The following is a 21451-nucleotide window of genomic DNA, read 5'->3' as shown; positions in this document are numbered from 1 at the left end:
CCTCTTCCCACAGTTTTCCACTTGATTTTCTGCAGAGTAGCACTGGCAAGTGTCTTCTGAGATAGTTTACTAGACTGGGCTCTGCAGGCAAGACAGGCAGTCCCCTGTACAGTGCAGGGACCCCAGAAGGTTTCTATGCCTTGAAACTCAGCATTGTCAAGACAAGTCCACCTTGGAATCTACATTGCTCTCTGGATCAAACCAGAGGCTCCCATTTATACTTTCAGGGGCTAGTGACTTTTGATGCCTTGGTCATCCTATTCCAGCCACTTCATTGGTCTCTTTGAATCATTACTGAAACTCAAGATGAGCAATTCTCCAGCTCATTTACATCATATTGTCCTTAGTTATCAGGGAACACACATTTAAGTCTATCACTTGGTGCCAGGCCAATAGCCAACATTTTCAATATCATGAAACCAGGCAGTATACATCAGTCAGCTCACTGCAAATTGGCAATTAACATGATGGCTAGATGGGTTCACATGAGCATAACTTTATTAATTAAACAGCAGCTGGGTTAATCAAGATAGCAAAAGTAATTTGTTGGAATAAATATTTTATTAGTGTGTCCATCAATAAAGCAAAATAAGATGTTTTAATTAATTCATTTATAAAAATATTCACAGTGTGGTGGCTGTAATTCTAAGTATCTAGAAACAGGTCTCATCTGTAGAAGGGTATATTCCCACTTTATCACTTCATGTTAATTGTACTGTATATATCAGTTACCCAATTATAATTACTAGTATGTCAGTTACAAGCCAAACATTGCTGTATGCCTCTGAACAGCAATACCTGACAATTGATGCTAAAGGGTCCCTTTTCTTTCTTGTTGCTTTATTCTTTCAGAAATGTGCATTCTGCCATTTAATTACAAAAATATTTTCTTGGAAGATGGTGGTTTATGATACCTCCCAGCGTGATTAGAGACCTGATCTTTCTTTTTCCACTGGAAAAGACCATGAAATTGCGAGACGGTGGATGTATTTTTTTATTTCTCCTGGTATCAATAACTAAACAGATGGGGGGGAAATGGTGTATTTTTAAAAAAGTATATGCCATAAACACAACAGGTGGCAGTGATTTCTATCTGAGTGAGGAATATTTATCTACTAATGCTTAGAAAAACAAAGAAATACTGAGAAGCAGAGACGCTGCTGATATTGCAAGAAGGCCATAGATTAGACAAACTGTGTTTCAAACACTGAAGAGAGTGGGAAAAGATTTACTTCAAGGAGAAGACCTGCTGAAAGAGCAAGGCGTAAGCTGTTAGGACTGTTAAAACATCAGGCTTGCCATGCCCCATACTTTTTGGACAGAAGACCTCTTAAAGTAATTTTCCCTGTTGCTTTCTTCTTTATAGTCAGGTGGTTTATTACATATTAGAGTGGAAGTCTCTTTCTGTGCTTTAATCACCTGTCCAACATCTGAAATGTGTGAGAAATTTGCTGGAAGCCCTCACGGATAGATATCTCATTTAATATGGATGTATATGGATTACACAAGTACATATAAAGAAGGAATGGCTTTCATAAAAGTAAAGTTAATTTAATACAGAATTCTAATAAGAAGAAACAACAAAGAAATACATGATTGGGATATGGTAAATAACTCTAAATATTTGATCTTCCCTCACAAACACAAACCCATAAGCTGTACTACAATTAATTTTTATCTTGTTCATTATTTAATCAGCAGCTTTAATCGGTCATGTTTAGGTAAAAGAAACACACCCAAGTGGCTTACAAAGTCAAACTGCAAAACACGAATGCTGAACAAGAAATATTGTAACTAAACAGGTGTCATTCCCTCATGAAAAGTCACGTTTTCTGGTATTTGTGTGGTACTAATGCAGGGTTTTTTTAATCTATGTACCTCAAGTATGATTGTTTTTTTGATCCCTGGGAAGCCTTTGTATCATAATGCTTCACTTATCGTACCTGAAAGATGCTCTAAACTGTGACGTTCAAGGGAAAAAATGTGCTTAATCTGTCAAGGAGTCTGTAAGGCAGCGCTGGCCCTGGAGGTGCAGGGCAGCACAACCACAAGATCCCATTTTCAATACTAGCAGGAGGCTGGGCTCCTCTCACCCGCCCACAGAGTCCTCAGCTGGTAAAGCTGGGCTGGCAGGGAGCCAGCCAGCCCTGGCTCTAGGTCCCATCCAGCGGCAGGTACCATGACACAGGGCACAGTATAGCTCAGGCACAGCCTCCTGAGAGCACCTCCTCCAGAGCTGCTTTGCGTTTAGCTGGCTCAGAGCATCAGGACAAAGCGGTGTCCGTCCACCTGACAGAGGCTGTGGCAATACCACCCTAGTAAACGGGACCCGAAAACGAGCCAAGGAAGCTGCTGATCCTGCCGCCTGCTCAGAGCCAGAGGAGCGCTGGATTCAACTCACTTTCCCGAAACACCAGCGAGGTGTTTGCCCTGGGGAGGCAGCCCTGACAGGACTGTGCCGCGGGGCTGTGGGAGCTCTCAGTCACAAGTAACTCAGCTTTAGCATACTGTAGCTTAATTCTCCATGGGGAAGATTAATCCCTTGGAGGAGGATTAAGCTGCAGTGAACTAAGGCCACTTTATTTCTGAATGGGAAAGGCCACACAGGGATTTAATGTACTTTATCTTATGTGCATTGATTTCACAGCTTTAGTTAATTCATCGTAACTTCCCTGAATTCCCTTGTGTGGACAAGCTTTTTGTCTGCAGAGAGGCTTTTGGAGCTGCTTGTAAAGCTCCTCATGCAGCCCAACCAGAAAGCAGGTTGGAATGATTTCTGTGCTTCTGAAGGAGCTTATACCTGTCTAGATACTATTAAATTACCTCTTTCTCAGATGGTTGATCCGTGACACCCTTAAAAGAACTATTTTAATTAGATTTTTTTGAATGGACCAGAGAAAAAGGAGTTTTCTTAAAACTAATCTCTGGGTTATTTTAGAAATCTCTTATGAACAGTCTTTTCAAGGCTTTCAGATAGCACGAATTGTGTACAGCTGCACAAACAATATTTTCTCAAGGATGGACGTGTCTGGGCAGTGCAGTTTAATAGGTTTCCTGGCCCAGTGGGATTTTCTTCTTCTTTGGTGGTAGGCATAAGAAAACATTTTGTCTATATGGAAGGCAAATGAGCAGAGTTTCTATCCCCTGATCCTAAAGATCTTAATCCCTTCCTCTCAGTGGCACAAGTGACAAAGATCGGGTTGAGGAGGATGTTTTTGTGGAACCTTCTTTGGAAATAATGGTATGATTTTGCTTGTGTTGCCCTTTGAGGAAATAAGCCTGCTCATTTTTTGCATAGTTAATGTGATTTACCGATAAGCCCTTCTGATAAGGTATGTCCTGACGCTGATGAATCCTAACCCAGCTTTACTGTTCAGCTATATCGTGACACTTCACATACCAAATTAAACTTTTGCCAAACAGCTCTTCACTGGAACACTATATGCAGCACAAAACAACATGTCTTGCAGATTCCACGCAAGCTTTACTATGTCAACAAATATTTTATCTTTTTAATACATAAATTAGGTGCTTAGGGGGCCCACATTCATATGAACAAAGTCATGTGAAAACAGAGGCACTGAACAAACAAAGGAATGCAAGTAATAGATGAACATCAAGGTCCAAGTGTTTTCCACCAGTATTACTCAATAGTAGTATTCATCAATACTGATCTCAGTGGGACAGGGTGAGCAAAAGAGAGAAAGTCTCTTTAATTTAGCTGTTTGTGACCATTTGCACTGAAATCTACATATAAATACAGGAAATGGAAGCAAATCTTCTTTTAAATTTATCTGTGATGCTTGTATTTAATACCATTGTACTAAAAGCTTAACAAGTGTTCAATGTGTTCTAATGATTGCTTTTCCCCTTGTTTCATACAGCTGATTGGATTTGTGTATGCCTGTTACGTGATCAGTATTTTCCTGGAGGAGGAGGACAGCTGTAAGTACTGATACACACCTCTCCATCTCTGGAGCCACAGTACCTGGGGTGAGACTTAGTCTTGCATTAACTACCAAGGCGAAGAACAAAGTTTGAAAAATGGCAGAATCTGACATTCATGTACTTAACCAATTGTGCTCAAAGACATACTTATTTTGGTAGTAACACCTTATCTAGGTGTCAGGATTGTACTTACTAAACTTCTTCATAGAGTTCACACCATGAATACCTTGCGTGAGCCAGTCACCCTGCTGAAAACTGTGTGATCCGTGTTGCATATACATATATATATAAGTCTTTATGTATGTACATTTAAATTTGAATCAAAGCTCCTGAAGCCATTTAGTCTGTTCTTTCCAAATGACAGCTTTATCAACAGTAAAGTTAATGGAGATGACAGATCAAGCCATTTACAGTGTGCAGTATCGCTCTTATCAATGATTAGACAGACCTGTTCAACACTTGGAAGAAACTAGACCACACATCTAAAATGCTAACCACATGCTCTTAACCTACCTACCATATTGTTCAAGAAGTTTCAAAATGTGCACACCTTAAAAAAAATATTTATTGAAAGTCATTAAGTGGACATTGAAAAAATCTGAATATGCTGAACATTTTGGTAGGATGCTGTGTGAAAAGAGATTGTGAGGATTCCCTGACAAGGTCACCATACCCGCATGACTAGCATAGCAATTGGTAAAAGCAGTGGTGATAATGGAGTAATACCGGATGAGCAAAGAGGAGAGGATACAAGAACAAGTCTATTTAAAAAAGGGACAACGTATGATCATGTCAGTTACTTCCTCTTGTACGTGAGGAGTTAAGCAGTAAAATATCTTACCTCTAGGTGAAAAAAAAAAAAAAAGGGAACAAATGCCAATAGCATTTTATGGCTTTAGGATAAATAATACATGAACAAACTTTTATTCGTATACTTTCATTCATAAATCTCAACATAGTTTTGTTTCTTCACAGAATAGCACTAGTGGATGAAATGAATATAGTAGAAAAAATTAATTCATTTTGTAGGAAAGCATTTGATAATATCTGGGAAAGTCTTATTGAAAAGGTAGTTCAAGTAATTCATGACTGTGATGGCAAAGCAGACTTTTTGATTGAAAACAGTGTGAAAGACCATAAACAAAACGCTCTTCTATTGCTACAAATTGTACAACTTTTGGTTCTCCATCATAATGTGACAGATATTAGTGTCAAATCTATTTTAACACTTTCATTTAGATTTCTAGAAGGAAGAAAATACATCAAAGAGATTCTCAGATAAAACAGAGTGGGAAGGAGTCATAAGCATGGTGTACACATAGTGCACCATGAAAAGGTGCAAGAAGCCTGGACAAAGACTGGTGCTGGAAAGGAGAAATATGAACAGTTGGAGAAGCAACATGAAAAGTAGGTCCTAAGGAGAGGGAACAGCCCCGACAACACTCGCTTGGAAAGCTGGGAATTGCCAGTCAGTCAGGAACCAGTAACACAGGATAACAGCAGAGGACAGCGCAGCAGCAAGGCAGCTTTGTAATTTGGGATGTATAGACAAGAGGTTTTGGTCATTGATATCCAGAGACAACTTCTTTCCGTATGGATGTGGTGGGTCATGATGGTAGCTAGGGCTTCAAACAGATACCTGGAAACTTCGTTTATAAGACAATTGTAACTATATTCCTGGAACAGGGAGGCTTCATTAACTTATTAGGAAGGCTGGCAGACTGATAAGGAAGACACAAACTACACTGCCTTTAAAAGAGTAATAGTGTGTGTACGTGCATATCCACATGCAAACACAAATATATCTGTACCTGGGAAGACAGACTCTTCACTTTTTACACAAGTATGCTATATTATTGTTGGTTTTGTTTAGTCCTTCATAGCGTGCTTCACACATCTGTGCTTTATGCATGTGTGAAAGAAAGACAAAACTCACACCAAAGAATACAAGATCATGGAGAATGCAGTCACCTGATAAAGAGTATGTGTGGTTTATATTCAGGGCCTCACAACAGGGTTATTGTCAAGTTAAGGGCCTTTTTCACTTAGAAAACTTGTCTGCTTCAGAAGAGTTGGGCTGAAGTCTGTCTTTGACATCCAAGGCCTGACCCACTTTCTTCTGACTGTGAGCCCACCTGACTGTCTTTTGAGATTTTTGTAGGGTATGATACCAATGGACATTTAAACCACTGAGAGTGGAGAGCAGCTGATATATTTATTAACCAGTAAAATACATCAAGTGCTAAGTTGATCTGGTATGTAAAACTAACCCAGTGCCTGTTCTCCACAAAGGAATCAGGTATCTGCATTTAATTTCTGCTTGTCTTCCAGAAATGCCGATGTGGTGTTTTATTGTAAGTGAAAATTATCTCACTCATTTTGGAAAGTATGATGTAATTTAGCTCAACATCCTTTGTTAGGAATAGGTGAGTTTGCCGTTTTCACTTGTACCTTTACATAAAATCTTCTAGACTACTGTGTGAATAGATATTTTTAGTTAGCGGAGGATGACCTAGGGCAGGGGCCAGAGCAGCGTGCTGGAAGTGGAGCAAAGAAGCAGAATAGATACAGATAGGAGATTTTACAGCCAGTGGAGGGAAATAATTTCTGATTTGTTACTTTTTTTATTCCCTTCTAAGATCTCAAATCCAATCCAAAGCAACTAAATAGCCCTTCAGTATCTCACTTTCTGCTAACCTGTGTCTTAATGCCCATTTGTGTTTTAGAGTCCTCTGTGCTTATAGATACATTAACGACAAATGTTAACTCATTCTTAGCAATGCCACAGATATGTTTTAAGTGGAGAATCATTTGTGTAAGGCACAGTGGAAAAATGTTTTGGCCTGGTAATTAGCTGAGAAGAACAAGACTTACTCTGTGAAAATTCACATTGCTAACTTGCAGCATAATGAAGAAAAATGTATTTAAGAGAGAAGTACAGCGGTGCTTCCAAACAGTCAGGTTAAAAGTAAACAGTGATTACATCAGGATAAAGATCCAAGAAACTGCAACAAAAGAGCATTTTAATGCGATGCAGCAGATTCTTTTCTTAGGTAGATGCAGCTATTCTATCATATTTTTGCAGTAGTTTGCACAGAATAAATCCTCAGCCATCTGAGAGTCAAAGCCTCCCTAATTAAATATACTCTGCAATATACAGTGTATCAAGTTAACCCCAGTTCTTGGTCTGAAACCTGTCAGGCAGACTTAAAAATTAATAATAGCTGGCTGTTTAGCCTCTGTGCAGTGCTTAAATGGATTTTGAGCCTGACATTTCAGCTGATGGACACTTTTCTGAACAGTAATAATGCTTGTGGAAACATTTATTTCCAGCAATTGCTCACCTTACCTACATTTCAGATCATAGTTAACTTTTACTTAGAAGGGAGATGATAGCAGGTCAAAAGGAATGAGAACGAAGACATGTAAAAGGTACACTGCTGTAGTGGGGTTAATACCTTCCATCATTCATCCTAATGAAAAAGTCTATTTATATCTCTTCCCTTCATTTTTTCATTTCTTTCTCTGTAGATCTATCAATCTATATAAACCCTTTTGAAGGAACAGAATATGTGAAATCTGTAATCATAAAAGCCTGTCACTATCCTGTTTGTGAATCATTTTCTCCTAAAAATGAAGTCAGAAGCTTGTTGCCACCTTGTCAGAGATACTGAATGGTTTTAATAAAGCAGAGCCTGGAGACTAGGCAAAATACATTGTTAAAATCATTATTAAATTTCTAAGTAGTTTCTGGACTTTTTTGAGAGACAGTTGATGGCGTTATTGCTGCTCAATACTAGTTCATAAATATGACATTGACACATGTCAGAAGTGATAGTTCTGTACTGTATGTGAATTTGGGGGGTGGAAGCTGAGTTGCATACAAATTGCATAAGGAAAAAAGTGTTAAATCAGAGGGGAAGATTTGCCACAGAACTACAATTGTGATTTCAGCATTTATTATCAAAACAAGACTGAAGCACCAAAAGGTCAGTCCAAGGAAGCTCAAACCTCTTCCATGCCTGAGCAAAGATAAAGAGCTTTCATTCACCACAGAGGAAAGCTTTATCCCCTAAATGAAACCACAAGAACAAAATTAATAAACAAAAAAAGGGGTTTTTTTCACTCCCCTATTTTAGTTGTACTCACAGCTCAGCTGTACTTTCAGAACAGAGAGGAAGATGAATCTGTTTTTAAAAAGGAAGAGTTTCCCATACTGTGGTATCAATAGGAACCTCCATATGCCATCATTAGACAAGTATTAAGTAAAGCAAGATACATTATTACCACTGCTGAAAAACTACTGCCTTGCCTTATCTGACATATGGCATTACATTTATACACACCATAGAGCATCTGTTGGCAGTAATCAAAGAAGAGAGAAAGAATATTTCCCTCACATTTAATTTAATATTTGTAGTTACACAGTTGGTCCAGCTGTGATAAATTTCTTATAAATGTACTATTTTTTGCAAAATGAATGAAGAACTAGCAATAGATAATATTAGGAACAGATCCATATATGTTCGTATGTGTGATTACCTTGATATATAAATATGCAGTTTTCCTTAACTAAGGACTTTTTGGGAACCCACTACCGATATCTTTTCAACAATTGCAATTGCCCATGTGGTTGAGTCCATTTACCTTCTAGTAAATATAGGTTTTATCATAAAATGCTGAATATCAAGGATGACCAAGAAGGATGCTGCTGCACTACATTTCTGTTGGGCAATACAAGAATCAAACAGCCCCAAACAATGACTATCTGAAATTACCTCACTGAAAATGAGGACTTAGGAAACTTGCCAAACAGCAGCCAGCTGCACAGATCATCGCTGGGCTTTAGCACTCACCACTCTCACCTTTAGGCCATTAAGGACTCGAGATACTGAAACAAAACATGTTGTTACTGACCAACAGATGAATATGTTTGACAGAGACTTTAAAAATTATAATAAATTTTACTGCCTGGCACTGAAAGAGTACTATAGCTGCCAGGTTAACAGCATTCTCCTGGCTTTGGAGACTATCAGGATTTTTGGAAGGTTTGAAAAGCCGTTTGCATCTCTCTGTTCATCTGGACAGGCAACCCAAAACCCCAGAATTTTGATATACTAGTTTTGGTAAAACAGCGGCATCAGTTATTTTCTCCAGACATAGACTATATGTATTGCTAGGCACAGAAATGTAATGAATCTATAACGGAAATGTATTCTGTGTTTATTCAACTGAACAGTTTTCTAAAAATAAACGAATGTGGGCTCCTGCAGAGATGAAGAGTCTAACATAGCTGTAATCAAATGTGGTCTGTGACATCTGGAAAGCCAGGGAGCCCAGCCAATGCCATAAAACATCTGGCTGATGATAGGTAGGTGGTTCCTGCTGTTCCTTGCACTGAGGTGCTGCCCACATTTCAGTGTGGCTGTTCCAGGGAGTGACTCCTTCCCTGCCAGCAGCTGCTGTCATCACCTTGCAGATGCCACTATGAGTTGAAGAAGAGGTTGAAGTGTGATCAGAAATAGCACCAGGAGTATCCAGGGGCTCCCTAAGTTCAGCTGTGACCCGGGCCAATCCTACCAAACATTTAATGGAGACAAATGTCAAGTTACAGTTTCTGTAGGCTTTAGAGGTCTGTCCAGCTGGAGTTTGTTGATTAGATGCAGACTTACCTATTTACTATCCCACCTATACTGGACTCCACTTTCTCCCATACAGGAAACATAAATTATAACTTCTTATTTTAACAACACTCTATAGTCTTACAGTCCTCCAAGTTATCATTAACCTTAATGTATGAATGAACTGAAAATGCGTGCTCACTTCTACACTAAACTAACACAATGAATTCTGAAGTATTTAATGAAGGAAGAAATATAGCAAGGACATTATGCTTAATTTCCACTACATACTATATCAATTTTATTTATTTTCCTATTTTCATTAAGTTATTTTACATTGTCTGAGCAAGCATTTGTTCTAGATCCTACAGAAATGTGTGCATAGATATAAAGCACACAACCATGGGTAAAACCTCAGAGGTGGTGTAAAATAAAAGCATAACCATATGGAAGAGGAGCAGCCAGTGAAGAGGGATCTGGAAGAAGCAGAGGGAGAGGAGAGAGAGAGAGAGAGAGAGAGAAAGGTTGAGAATCTGACCAATGGTAGAAGACTTGTTGCAGCCTGCTAGCTTGTTTGTGCTGCAACAAAACAGAAGAGAGAAATTTTTTCCTGAAATTCAGAAGGGAAGAAGCACCTCAATCACTAGCAAAATTTATTTCATTATTTCTTTCATCAAATTAATTAACAATTAATTTCATTGTTATTTCATTAACAAAGAATTATTATCTGATATTCCCTGGAATATTAGTAGGTGAGAGCAGTAGTAGTGAACACATGGTGTGGCTTTGCAAAGCCCCTGTGCAAGTGAGAAAACCCAGTGAGAGTACCCAGAGCCAGCTGCCTGGCACTACAGGTGGCTCCGCACGTTATACGTACTTTCATCTGCTTCATACATCGAAACAGTACTTGGTCATTTTGATCAAGTCAGAGTTACCCACTCATTCTTTTTTGTACAAAGTTGAGGGAGAGTTTAGGAGTATAAAATTAAATATTTTTTTAAAAGATCTCTTGTATACCAATGAATTGTGTGAGCTTTCAGATGCCAAAAGGTACAGAGCTGCAATCAGTTGCTTCCATCCATAATTTTGGGTTCTGATTATAGAAATATGCACATATATATAAAATGGATTAAATGGGACTTCAGGAGTACAGGTGAAGCATTTAGAAATATCTGTATGGAAAGCAAAATATTTTTTGTGCATTATTTGCACAAAGTACTAACACATTTCTCTGAATAGAGCAATGTGTCACAACAATATTGGTTATATGTTGGACAATTTTTACCTGTTTGAATAAAGATATATACGTGTATATAATATGTATATATGTGTGTAGATGGATATGTATATGTATATGTATGGTTATATATTTGCATATGTACATACTCTGTTTCAAATGTAGTTATATACAGACTCCCCTTAGCTTTGAATTGATTTCCCGACTGATAACTAGAAAGGAGAGTTTTAAAACACTAGTTCACTACTACCTCATAAATTTCTGTTTTGCAAATGTAATTAATTTCTGCTGTTGATGCTGAATATTCAGACTAGATATAAGGAAAAATATTTTTACAATGGGTGTGGTGAAACACTGGAACAGGTTGCCCAGAGAGGTGGTAGATGCCTCATCCCTGCAAACATTGAAGGTCAGGTTGGACAGAGCTCTGAGCAAGCTGATGTAGCTGAGCATGTCCCTGCTCATTGCAGAAGGGGTGGGACTAGATGGCCTTTAAAGGTCCCTTCCAACCCAAACTACTTCTGATTCTCTGAATATTATATGCCATATCCCATATATATACTTATACACACACACATATATACTTGAAACGCAATTAACTTCAAATAGAGATATAATTACAATCACATAATTTTCCTTAAACTGGGGATCATAACTTCCTTTATGATTTCTTGGTTTACTACCATAGTAAATTTATTTTCTTAATAAAATTGAATTGTTCTGATTATAGGGGATATATGATTTACTGAGAGTTCCTTGACATTTCTTAGGTGCATGCGTTGCATCGCCACCCCCAAATATTCAGTATGCCCTGTTTTTAAATAGTTGATTTGATTCAGGCTTCTACTTAGCTCATTTAATATTGATTTTCTTTTAGTCTCCACCTTCTACCTCCTTGGCCTTTCTGTTTAAATTAAATCTGCTTTTAAATGGATGGTACCCCAACCCCCAGTTGCCAGCACCTTAGCCTTTTCACTTAAATTGCATCTGTTGTTAAATCAGTCTTACTCCAGCACCCAGCATCCCTCTCCCGAGCTTTCCACTTGACATCACATGCAGGCCTAAGTGGTGCCTGTTCCTGTCCCTACCTTTCACCCATCTTCTCCATTAAAATTAAACCTCTTTACAAATCCATTTTCCACTTCCAGTACCGATCTTCTTCCTTCTTCATTTCTAAGTGGCCACAGCTTTGTGTCTGTTTTAATTTGTGGAGCTTGAAAAGAAACTTATAAAACTCCCACTCTTCTGGGTAAATGCCATCTCCCCCAGGTCTTAATTTTCATGCAGATGAGTAGTCCTACTTTCTGGGCCTCACCTTAAGTAACATCCATTTCATTGTTACTGTTGCTTGAGTGCTAATTTCTCAGTGAGCACATCATGCCTAAGAGCTCTGTCTTGTAATATCTGCTGCCTTTGGTGGTGTGCCCATGTCCTAATGCTGTGTACTGCATCAAGGAGGGTACAGGATTAATCAGGCTTTACACTGGGCTGTAAGTTATCTTGGAATCTGGAGATTCTGTGAGCTAAATTGAGACAAGTATTCCCACAGCTTCCCGTTATACATATCTCCACGTGTTTGACACACTCAACAGACTCGTGGATGGATTAGCAGTTTAGGTGGCCAGAGTTCTCAGTGCCTTTTCCTTTATGCCCATGTTTGGCCTGAGAGAGTGGTGGTGAGGTTTCATTTTAGAAGAAAGAAAGGTCCTCCCTTTTTCCTTACAGACAATAGCTCCAAAAATGAAAACAGATCCATGCAGATCAGGTCAGCTGAGAGATGGCCACTGAATTTTCCTGAAGATGAGGTTTATTCACAGTTCCTTTCTAACAATATTAAGCTTTGAAATACAGCACTAAAAAAGCCAAAGCTGCTTATTTCATGTTTTAAGGAAGTATCCATAACAAAAGTCATACAATATGGGGCCCACTGTATGTACTGGATCCCAGTGTATGTAATCATACATTGTAGCCTTAGAGGCTATTCAAACAACCACTTTGCAAAGCAGCTACTGTATGAATTCAAAAGAAGATGGCTAACCAGCACAAGTCAGTGAAGTATTTTGAACCAAGCCACAGATTTCAGGTCACAGTCCGGTAATTTTGGAAGATCATTTTATTTGGTAATGTATACCTTCTCAAAATGAGGCAAAATCAAAAAACTCAAGAATTAACTATCCACATTCTTACCTATCTTTGCAGATCTCAGCTCCAAATCTCATAAATCTAAAAGCAAACAGCATGCTCCACCAAGAAAAGTTGTCAATTTTGTTTGGAAAAGGAAGGGATAAAAATGTTGATTGTTGATGAAATAAAAGTGAGAGAAAGACCCTTGCAAATAAAATATTACAAGGATTTCTTAGAAGAGCAACAGTCAAAAAACAAGAGAAAGGAGAAGACATTAAAAAAATAATTTAAGGGGGTTTGGCTGAACTCTTTATTCTGTTGAATTTTTACCTATTCTTTAGGTCTTTTTACTGTATTTCTGATTTCATCACACCTTCAACCCTTCATAAAATAACCTTTCTAAATGTCTCCTATTTGTAAAACTGGACCTTTTTGTCTATATGTTGTACTTTTCAGATTTCCTAGTTGTACTATTTCAATAGCCTTACAGATTTCAGGATATAAGAGAAGCAAGATTTATAGCAAGAGGTGTTCTCTTACTGAGATGGGTGATATAGCTAATATGGTTTTTCTCAGTATTACTGCAGAAAAACCGAGTAATGCTATGTCACCGTTTATATGATGATTTATTTCTTGGCATTAACTTCTACTCATTTTCTTTTCCTCCTTAACCATGACAATGTGTTATTTTAGAGGACTGAAATTTGAGAGTTACAAGGTTTTCATAGAAGTGTACTTTTTACTTCATCTTTCTTCAAGGAGAGGATTTTTTACTGATGAAGTCAGTATTGCATTATCTTTCTGTATCATTTGCAAACTGATTCACTGGTAGCTCCAAAGTGATTATTAATCCTGTTACACACTCTATTCCTCTTTTGCACATTCATCTTTCTTCTAATATGAAATTAAACCAACTTTCTAACAACAAGAAAACCATTTCCCTAGCCATCACATTTTCTGACATGCATGACAGTTCTTTTTTCACTGCATCATATATGAGAAGACCACTGGCCATTGTAAGCTCCAATTTTATAATGTTCCACATTCTTAGCTCTATTTTCAAAGCTGAAAATGCAGTCATATTATATTGGAGCTAATTTGAGTTGGTGACAGAGATGGTAATGCCAAAAGAAATATTAAGAGATTGGCAAGACAAGTTGAAGGTGAAGAGATAAAGCAGAATAAAAGTAATAAAAATGTCACGTGCAGTAAGTTTCCCCATTTGCAGAGAAACACTCACAGAGACAAATAAGTACTCGTTGATGTATTTGGATGTGATTAAGTGTAGACTTAGCAGATATAGCCACAATGGCTCTGAAATAGTGGATGGCCAGATATTCTGGGGCAGACTGAGAGTACCATAGAAGGACTTGATAGTGCATGTACTGGGGGTAGAGAAGGCTGGAATGACACTGACCAACAGAAGAGATATTTTGCTGGCTTTCCCATCTTCAAAATCTAAAGGCAAGAATGAACAGAAGATTAGAGCTTTCTGGTTTGTGATCATCCACAGAGATAAAAGATTGAAAGGAGAGGACTGAGAATCTGGAGATCACACAAAGAGTTTATCCACTGTTTCTGATCCGTAGACTTGAATTCAGAGAAGGCACATTAGGACCACAAGGTTGCCTACTGGGAGGCGGAATGTGGGATTTTCTGCTGGGATGTGGAGAGGAAGACTGCAGCAGCACTGAAGGCAGCATGGTCTGCTTAGCAAAGGAAAAAATGTGGTTTGGAGTTTAAAGAGGCTGAAACCCTGGAAGATGTGTTGTAGAAAGCCTTGAGGTCTGCCTTCTCAAGAATTGAAGCAGGCCACCTCTAAGCAAGGTGTAGCTGTGAGCAGTGTAGTTGCAGAGGAGGAAATGCATACAGTGCTCCACACTAAGGAGCAGATGTTCAGTGGTGAAGCAGGATTTCTACACAGGACGTCACTGGTGGTCATGGGGAAAAGGCAGGATGATAAATGAGGAGGATGAGGAAATGAAAATTGCCTCATCTGAGAGGGAAATGTTTTACAGTGTTAATGTGTTTGATATCATAAAGTGATATCACCAGATCAGTATTCTTCTAGAAAAGCTGATACCTGACCCTCAGGCTACTGGGAGAACACTATTTAGCATGTATATCAAATTCAGTCAAAGTAGCAAAGTCAGCTACTAGTAAAGGAAGGAAGGGTCGGGGAAGAAGGAAACTCTCCCGGCAGTAAAAGACATCAACAGGCAGAGATGTTAAGCAGATTTTAAAGCAAAGATTTGAAAACAGAGCTATAAAGGAAAGACAAGAAAAATTGCAACATGGGCTGAATGTGACAGAGCTTTAGTCAGCCACATCTTTGAAGTGCAAGTGCACGCTCTTGTTTATAGAAAACTCCCAATGAAAACCACAACACAAAACTCAAAAAAGGCAGAATTAATTGGATTATAAACTGGCACACTTCTTAAATGGAAAACTCAAAGTTACCAGATCATAGAGATTACGAATGAGAGGCTTATAACATTTACTCTGTTGTTTGTGTCTGTGCAGATGGAGGACTATGATTCCCATTTGTGTCCTAACCAAGTCTCTGGCTGTAGAGGGATGAAGCTGGGTTAATTAACATTGATAAAATACAGCTGTGGGCTGGCTTGGGGGGGGGGGGTGGCAGGTTGGCCAATGTAGATAAGGTGCAGCTGTGGCTGGTTCTGTTAAGAGGTTGGGCAGTTAGTGTGTGTGCATGCACACCTTGGGTGAGGAGAGACCAGGAGAAGGCAGCAGAGGGATGGGCATGAAGAGTGTGTTGGTATGAGATGGTAAAAGACCTTGCTGCAGTTTGATAGCTTGGAGAGTGCTGTGACATTTGGCTTCTTGAATTGCAGTAGACTCTGCTTGGCCTCCTGAGTCCTTAGCAGTGCTTTTTTTCCATCATTTCTAAGGTCCACCGGGTTTGCTGCTCCCTGCTGCAGCCTCTGCTTGAGGAGCAGGTTGGCAGCTCCTTGCCTCTCTGGCTTGTATCCTGTGCTGTGCCATGAACACAGGCATGCTCTCCTGAACATCCTTCACTTGCTCCTGTTCACTCTTCGTAAGACAAGGAAAGATACAAAAACATGAATACCACATCACAGAGGATGATAGCAGTAAAGTTCAGGAACACTCTTCCATCCTTAGGAAGGTGGAAGTAAAAATCCAGAATCGTTCAATGATAAAAAGAATCCCCCCAGTCTTGTAACCTAATTTTTAAAATAAAGTTAATATTCTCTTGTGAATAGATGATGTGAACTTTCTTCTATGCATAGAAATCCTTTCTTCCAAATGTCACAAGTGTTCTGAAAGGCATGGCTTTATGTCATGTATTTGATCTTGTAAATACTTTGCTCTAGGAAGTTTTATCTTTAATTATTCAGTAGAGTTGAACAGGGTCTGCATTATATAAAGGGGAACATTATTTTCACATACTAAAGCATCTGTGACTTGTAGTTAAGGTTAGAAACGGAAGCTGAGATATCCTTGGATATATAATAACCAGGTAGATATAAATACTTAAGTGTTGTCTCAAAATAATTGGATCATGCTGACAAATAACTGAAGCAAAAAGACATTGGTATGGATACAAAGAACAGCAGGCCAGAAATAGAGCCCCGTAGGACTCAACTGATAGGAATAAAAACAACTTGAAGGAACAAAACACCTAACTTGTGACTTAGCAATGAACTGTAAGTGGAACAGATCAATTCCAATCGGTCCTAGCATCTGCACTAAATATTTTTAAAAGAACTCTGTAGTTTATGGCATCAAACTCAGCAGACATATAAAGGCATGCTAATACATAACGTATAACCCTGAATCGGAATACCAAAAAAGATCAAAGCACAACTTGGCAGATTCAGAGTTCTGTCTCTTCTGCAGCCAGCTTGGACACATTTATCATGAAGATCGTGTGTCTGGAGGTGTGACTGAAGCTGTAGCAGCCTTCTGTACAACAGCCTTTACTCTTAACCACTTGAGCTGCCATTTTAGTGGATTGACTGGGTATGTGTTGCGAAAACTCAATGGCATTGTTTTTTTTTTGGTATTGTGCAAATGTAATTGATAGATCTAGTTTCTGGGCATTTAGTATCTTTTATGCATGGGGTTTTTTTCCTTTGCTAGTGTAATTTGTGCATAGGCTGTATAGTAACTTTAATGGTAAGAAAAAGAGAGAATCCCAGAGCACTCTGCACCAAAAGGGTTTATATCAGAAAGGGTGCTAGAAGGGAAAATCAATAATTAGTGAAAACAATTGAGCTAAGACTTTTCACATATCCAATTTTCTTACTGTATAAAAATTATGTAAGACATTGTAATTGGAACTGTTTGCAATTTACTTCAGTCATTTGCAGAAAGAAGGCTACCCTTCACTGTATCTGAAATATTATTCTATAACTAGCAATAGTACCTTCAAATACAAGCCTCATAAAAAAGTTTGCTTTGTTTGCAGTCTTTAAATACAACTTCCATATATTTTTCCATAAATAAATAATAAATCATTTAGTTATTAGTCATTAGACAAGTATATTAGTCATCAAGATAAAAAATAAAGGAAAAAAGTTAGTATTCTCATTAAAATGTTAGCATTTTCATTAAAATGAGGAACAGAAAAATAGTGACCTATATAGAAAGAAAACATATCATCAGAAATATTTTGTTCAAACAGCATCACTGATGAATAACACAAGTCATAGCCAAGTATGCTGAGGTATATGGGATGTTTGATGCCCGAGCTGATGTGCTTTGCCAGAAAGATTAGGCTCTGATAAGTGTTTAGTGAGAGCACAATATGGCATTTTAAACTGAAATGGAAAACTACTCCTCATCAACTTAAACTTTGCACATGGGTTTGCAGATAGCACAACATCATGAAAAATGTGTGTTTGCTGAAGCCTGAAGGAAAGGATTCCTACATATCTGCAGCTTAAAGTATATTATTTTCTAATATTAAATCAGTGATTATAAACTTGTGATAAGTATTTTTCCTATAGGCTTTATTTGTGACAACTGTATTCTTCTAGGGACTTTTACCAGTCCAGGGGTCCTTAATGACTTGAAAGTGATTGGGAAATACTTTAAGAAAAAACACATAATCAGGCAGCCTGTCATTTGACTTAGTAATGAGATGGTATGGCTGTAAATAGCTTTCAAAGGCATGGCACAGGGAATATTTTTGAAAGGTGCTTTCAGATTTGGAATGACTGGGGGTTCTTGGTTGAGAAGGTTTGAGCCATTTTCACTGCCTAACATCTTTGATCTTCCTCACACTTCCCTCATCTTACCAGGCAGTCATATCCTAGGAGAATTAAAAATCTCTGAAAATCTGATATTGGTATATTAGATGTCACAGCACCAATAAAATGAGGAGAGAGTTCAGTAGCCAAGCTCATAGTTAAAATTTGCTTACTAGTGCCCTTGCTAAGGCAGCTTGTCGAGAGGGTGCTTCTTTCAGTGCAGTCCTGCAGAAAAATGTGGTACTTAATACGGGGCAGTTTTTAAAAATGTCAATCTATCTCACTAGGTGAAGACTAAGAAGCAAATCCAGTGCAAAATCTTAATAATTACTGTGGAAACCTGAAATATTCCCCTTCTAGCTTCCAGTAATAAAAGTTTATGGAAAAGGTTCTCTTAGCAATTTTCTACCGCTTTATCCTGTTTTAACCTGATTACTACCTGCTAGTACTTTATAGAGACAGAGCAGCAATCACGATGCCTCATATGGTTACTGATGTCTCTTCTTCTCCCTCTCTTAATTGTCTTGCACACATTTTTCTCTCCTGTAGTCCTCTACATAAATGAGAAGCTATTCCTGGGATCCTGCAAAGGAATGTGTGATTCTTCTGCTACATGACTCGAGGCTTAGGTGCTCGGACTTAGTATGAAGAGGGGAAAATAGGTATTATTGGCTCCAGACAGATAGCTGGGTCAGTCTGGCTGGTTCAGGGAAGGGTGTGAGAACCTTGTGTCTCTTGAGAATGGAAGGCAAATGAAAAAATAAACACCCTAAGAAAGAAACATGCTTATCTGGAAAGTTTATGTAAGCTACAAATGCAAACATTGAAAAGTCCAAAGTTTGGACTTTATGCATATAGCACTGTCTTACCATCAATCTCCCATTTTTGCTTCCTTTTTCTCGTCGACTTTGGCTCCTTTTCTTACTTACTACCTGTCACTTACGTGACCTGGTTACACCCTCCCCAGTTACATACCTTTCCTTAATGAATGTAATCGCAGTAATATATTGCCATTCAAAAAAATCTCAACACAAGGAAAATAATGCAATGCAAAACAGTATTTGGAACCTCATAGGTTAAGAAAATCTGTACATAACAATACAGGTTGAGGCAGCTGCTAGCCTGCCTCTCTCTTGCAAAGGGGACAGCTAGAGGTGCCAGCCGTTCAAGCTGTCAGTTTTGGGGCTTACTCTCATTTATAAAAAGGGGAGGCCAGTATCGATGGGATCTAAGGTATTCCAGGACAGGAGGCTGCAGGACTTACTAAGAATTGTGCTATCTGCATATTGCTGCTCCGTTCATACCCCACACTTCCAGACACGCTTAGAATTTCCCGTCTTTGAAAGGGGAAATTAGTAATATCCCAACAGCTGACAAGCTCTGGCAGCTGTTTGCACAAGGCCTGCCAGCGGGTTGGTGGGATATTGCCAGAGAAGCTGAATTCCAGATTAGAGGGTGGGAAAGGAGAAAGGATTTTTTCAGAGCTCTTATTCTTCTGCGCTAACTTCAAAGGGAAGCACGTTTTAACAGGCGTAGGGGGGAACGCGCTGGATTAATAACAGTAAGGCAAACCTAAATGTCATCTGTCTACGAAAGAGTAACCCTCAGAATTACTGATGGCAGTGAACACGGTTTCTTCAGCCAGCAGCGTATTGCACTTTTCTCACTCAGGCAGATTATGACAGCTGTTCCTCTGATATGGCCTGTGAGGGAATGAACATCATTTTAATGGACTACCTGCGGTGGACAGCCAGCACAGATCTGCACTTTCAAGCCCAGCAGGTAGTGAACTCTAAAGACACATTTCACACTGGCCATTAAGCATCCAGCATGACCACAAAACTGAGGTGACACAAAGAGAGAGCAATTCCGTGGGAATATAGATCATGTTTTGCAGCCAGCTGCAGATAAAATAACTAGCTTCTGCTGTAACCTGCTATTATCTGTGGGGTGCTAAAAAATCCTCTCACTAGGATTTTAAGTTTCTCTCTGCATGACTGTAGTTAATGACTGGATTCCATGGGGTGTTCCTTGTTTAGTGCCTGAATATCCCTACTGCTAACAACTTGTGGGTTTCTTTTTTTTTATTTTTAATTTAATGCATAGCATTATAGAACTGTATACTTTTTTTTAATGTAATTGAACTTTCTTCCAGGTTCATGCAACTTTCTGAAGTTATTGTAGTCCTATGAATCTATGGCAGAAGTTATCCATAATCCATTAACTAGGCCAGAAATACACAATATCAATTATTCGGTATCATCCTTAAACCAATGTTTTCCCCTTGGGAAACCTATATAAATGTTGCTGCTATTTATTTTTGGCCAATTAAACAGAAGGATTTACGCATATGAAAAGTTCGGTCAATGTAAAGTTTTAAAGTATTTGATCAAAGTTTGATGTCTAAAACGTCTGTTTGAACTGAAATGTACCTAGTAATATCTTTGTATTGAATGAAAGAAAAAATTCAGATTTCTGTATTTAATGTCTTAGTCCTGGAAGTCTACTAGATACAAGTGGTGAAAATACCACAGGTAAAGTCAAACTGAATTTTAAAAACTAAAAGTAACTTATAATTCAAATAACTGATGATGAACCTTCATATTGAAGAGCTATCAGCCATAAAATCGAACACATAATGAAAAATGGCACATTCCATTTTCTTGTGTGATAGAGAAGCTTCTTGCTTTGAGAATTAGCTTCACATGAATTTTAAGCTGAACTTCAACTTTAATACTATATAACACATCTTGAACTGCCATAAAGAAAGCCACAGTTAAACAGGTTTGAGCATCTCAAAAGTTGTTGGATGGAGTTATTGAATATATTTTCTTTGTCAGATAAAGACATGTCTATGTTGTCCATCATTAATACGCATTTACTTCAGTTCTTTCTCCAACAGATTTGTTGGCAGAAGGACTAGTTACTTTAAATTCTTTCCCAGCTTACAGTTGTGATGCTTATGATTGCTGAGAGAAATAGTGTCTAGTTCTGAAGTGGTGAATTTTCTCAAAAACATATTTTTTAACTCCTTCTATCACATGTCCCTAGTAAAAACAAACAAACAAACCTTCAGAAAGCAGGGAAAACTAAAGCATATCACCCCCCAATAAAAAATAAATTATATCACTGTGGACACGATTTGTTCTAAAAACTGAATCAGTAACTATGTCTTACACTAGACATCTAGATATTTTACAAATCAACTTTTACAAAGATACATCTGCAAACATGTCTCTTTGTAAGGGTTCAGTCCCATTAATAATTAAGTCAGATTTTATGTA

The 21451-nt window shown here is 38.3% G+C and overlaps 1 protein-coding gene across 7 annotated transcripts in view; it reads left to right on the top strand.

The window, feature by feature from the left end:
* Positions 1-21451, top strand: part of NKAIN3 (sodium/potassium transporting ATPase interacting 3) — a 377204-nt gene that overhangs the window by 339930 nt on the left and 15823 nt on the right. For 4 of the 7 annotated variants that reach the window (XM_080378300.1, XM_080378302.1, XM_080378301.1 and 1 more), the window contains exon 5: positions 3885-3945. In XM_080378300.1, the coding sequence (XP_080234426.1) occupies positions 3885-3945 (61 nt within the window). Of the gene's footprint in view, positions 1-3884; positions 21237-21451 lie in introns of those variants that run through there. The other 3 variants (XR_013926577.1, XM_080378304.1, XM_080378303.1) reach the window with 3 other exon arrangements.

Source organism: Falco punctatus (assembly GCF_963210335.1).
Source record: "Falco punctatus genome assembly, chromosome: 3".
Lineage (NCBI taxonomy): Eukaryota > Metazoa > Chordata > Aves > Falconiformes > Falconidae > Falco > Falco punctatus.
This window is presented reverse-complemented; position numbering and strand designations above follow the sequence as displayed.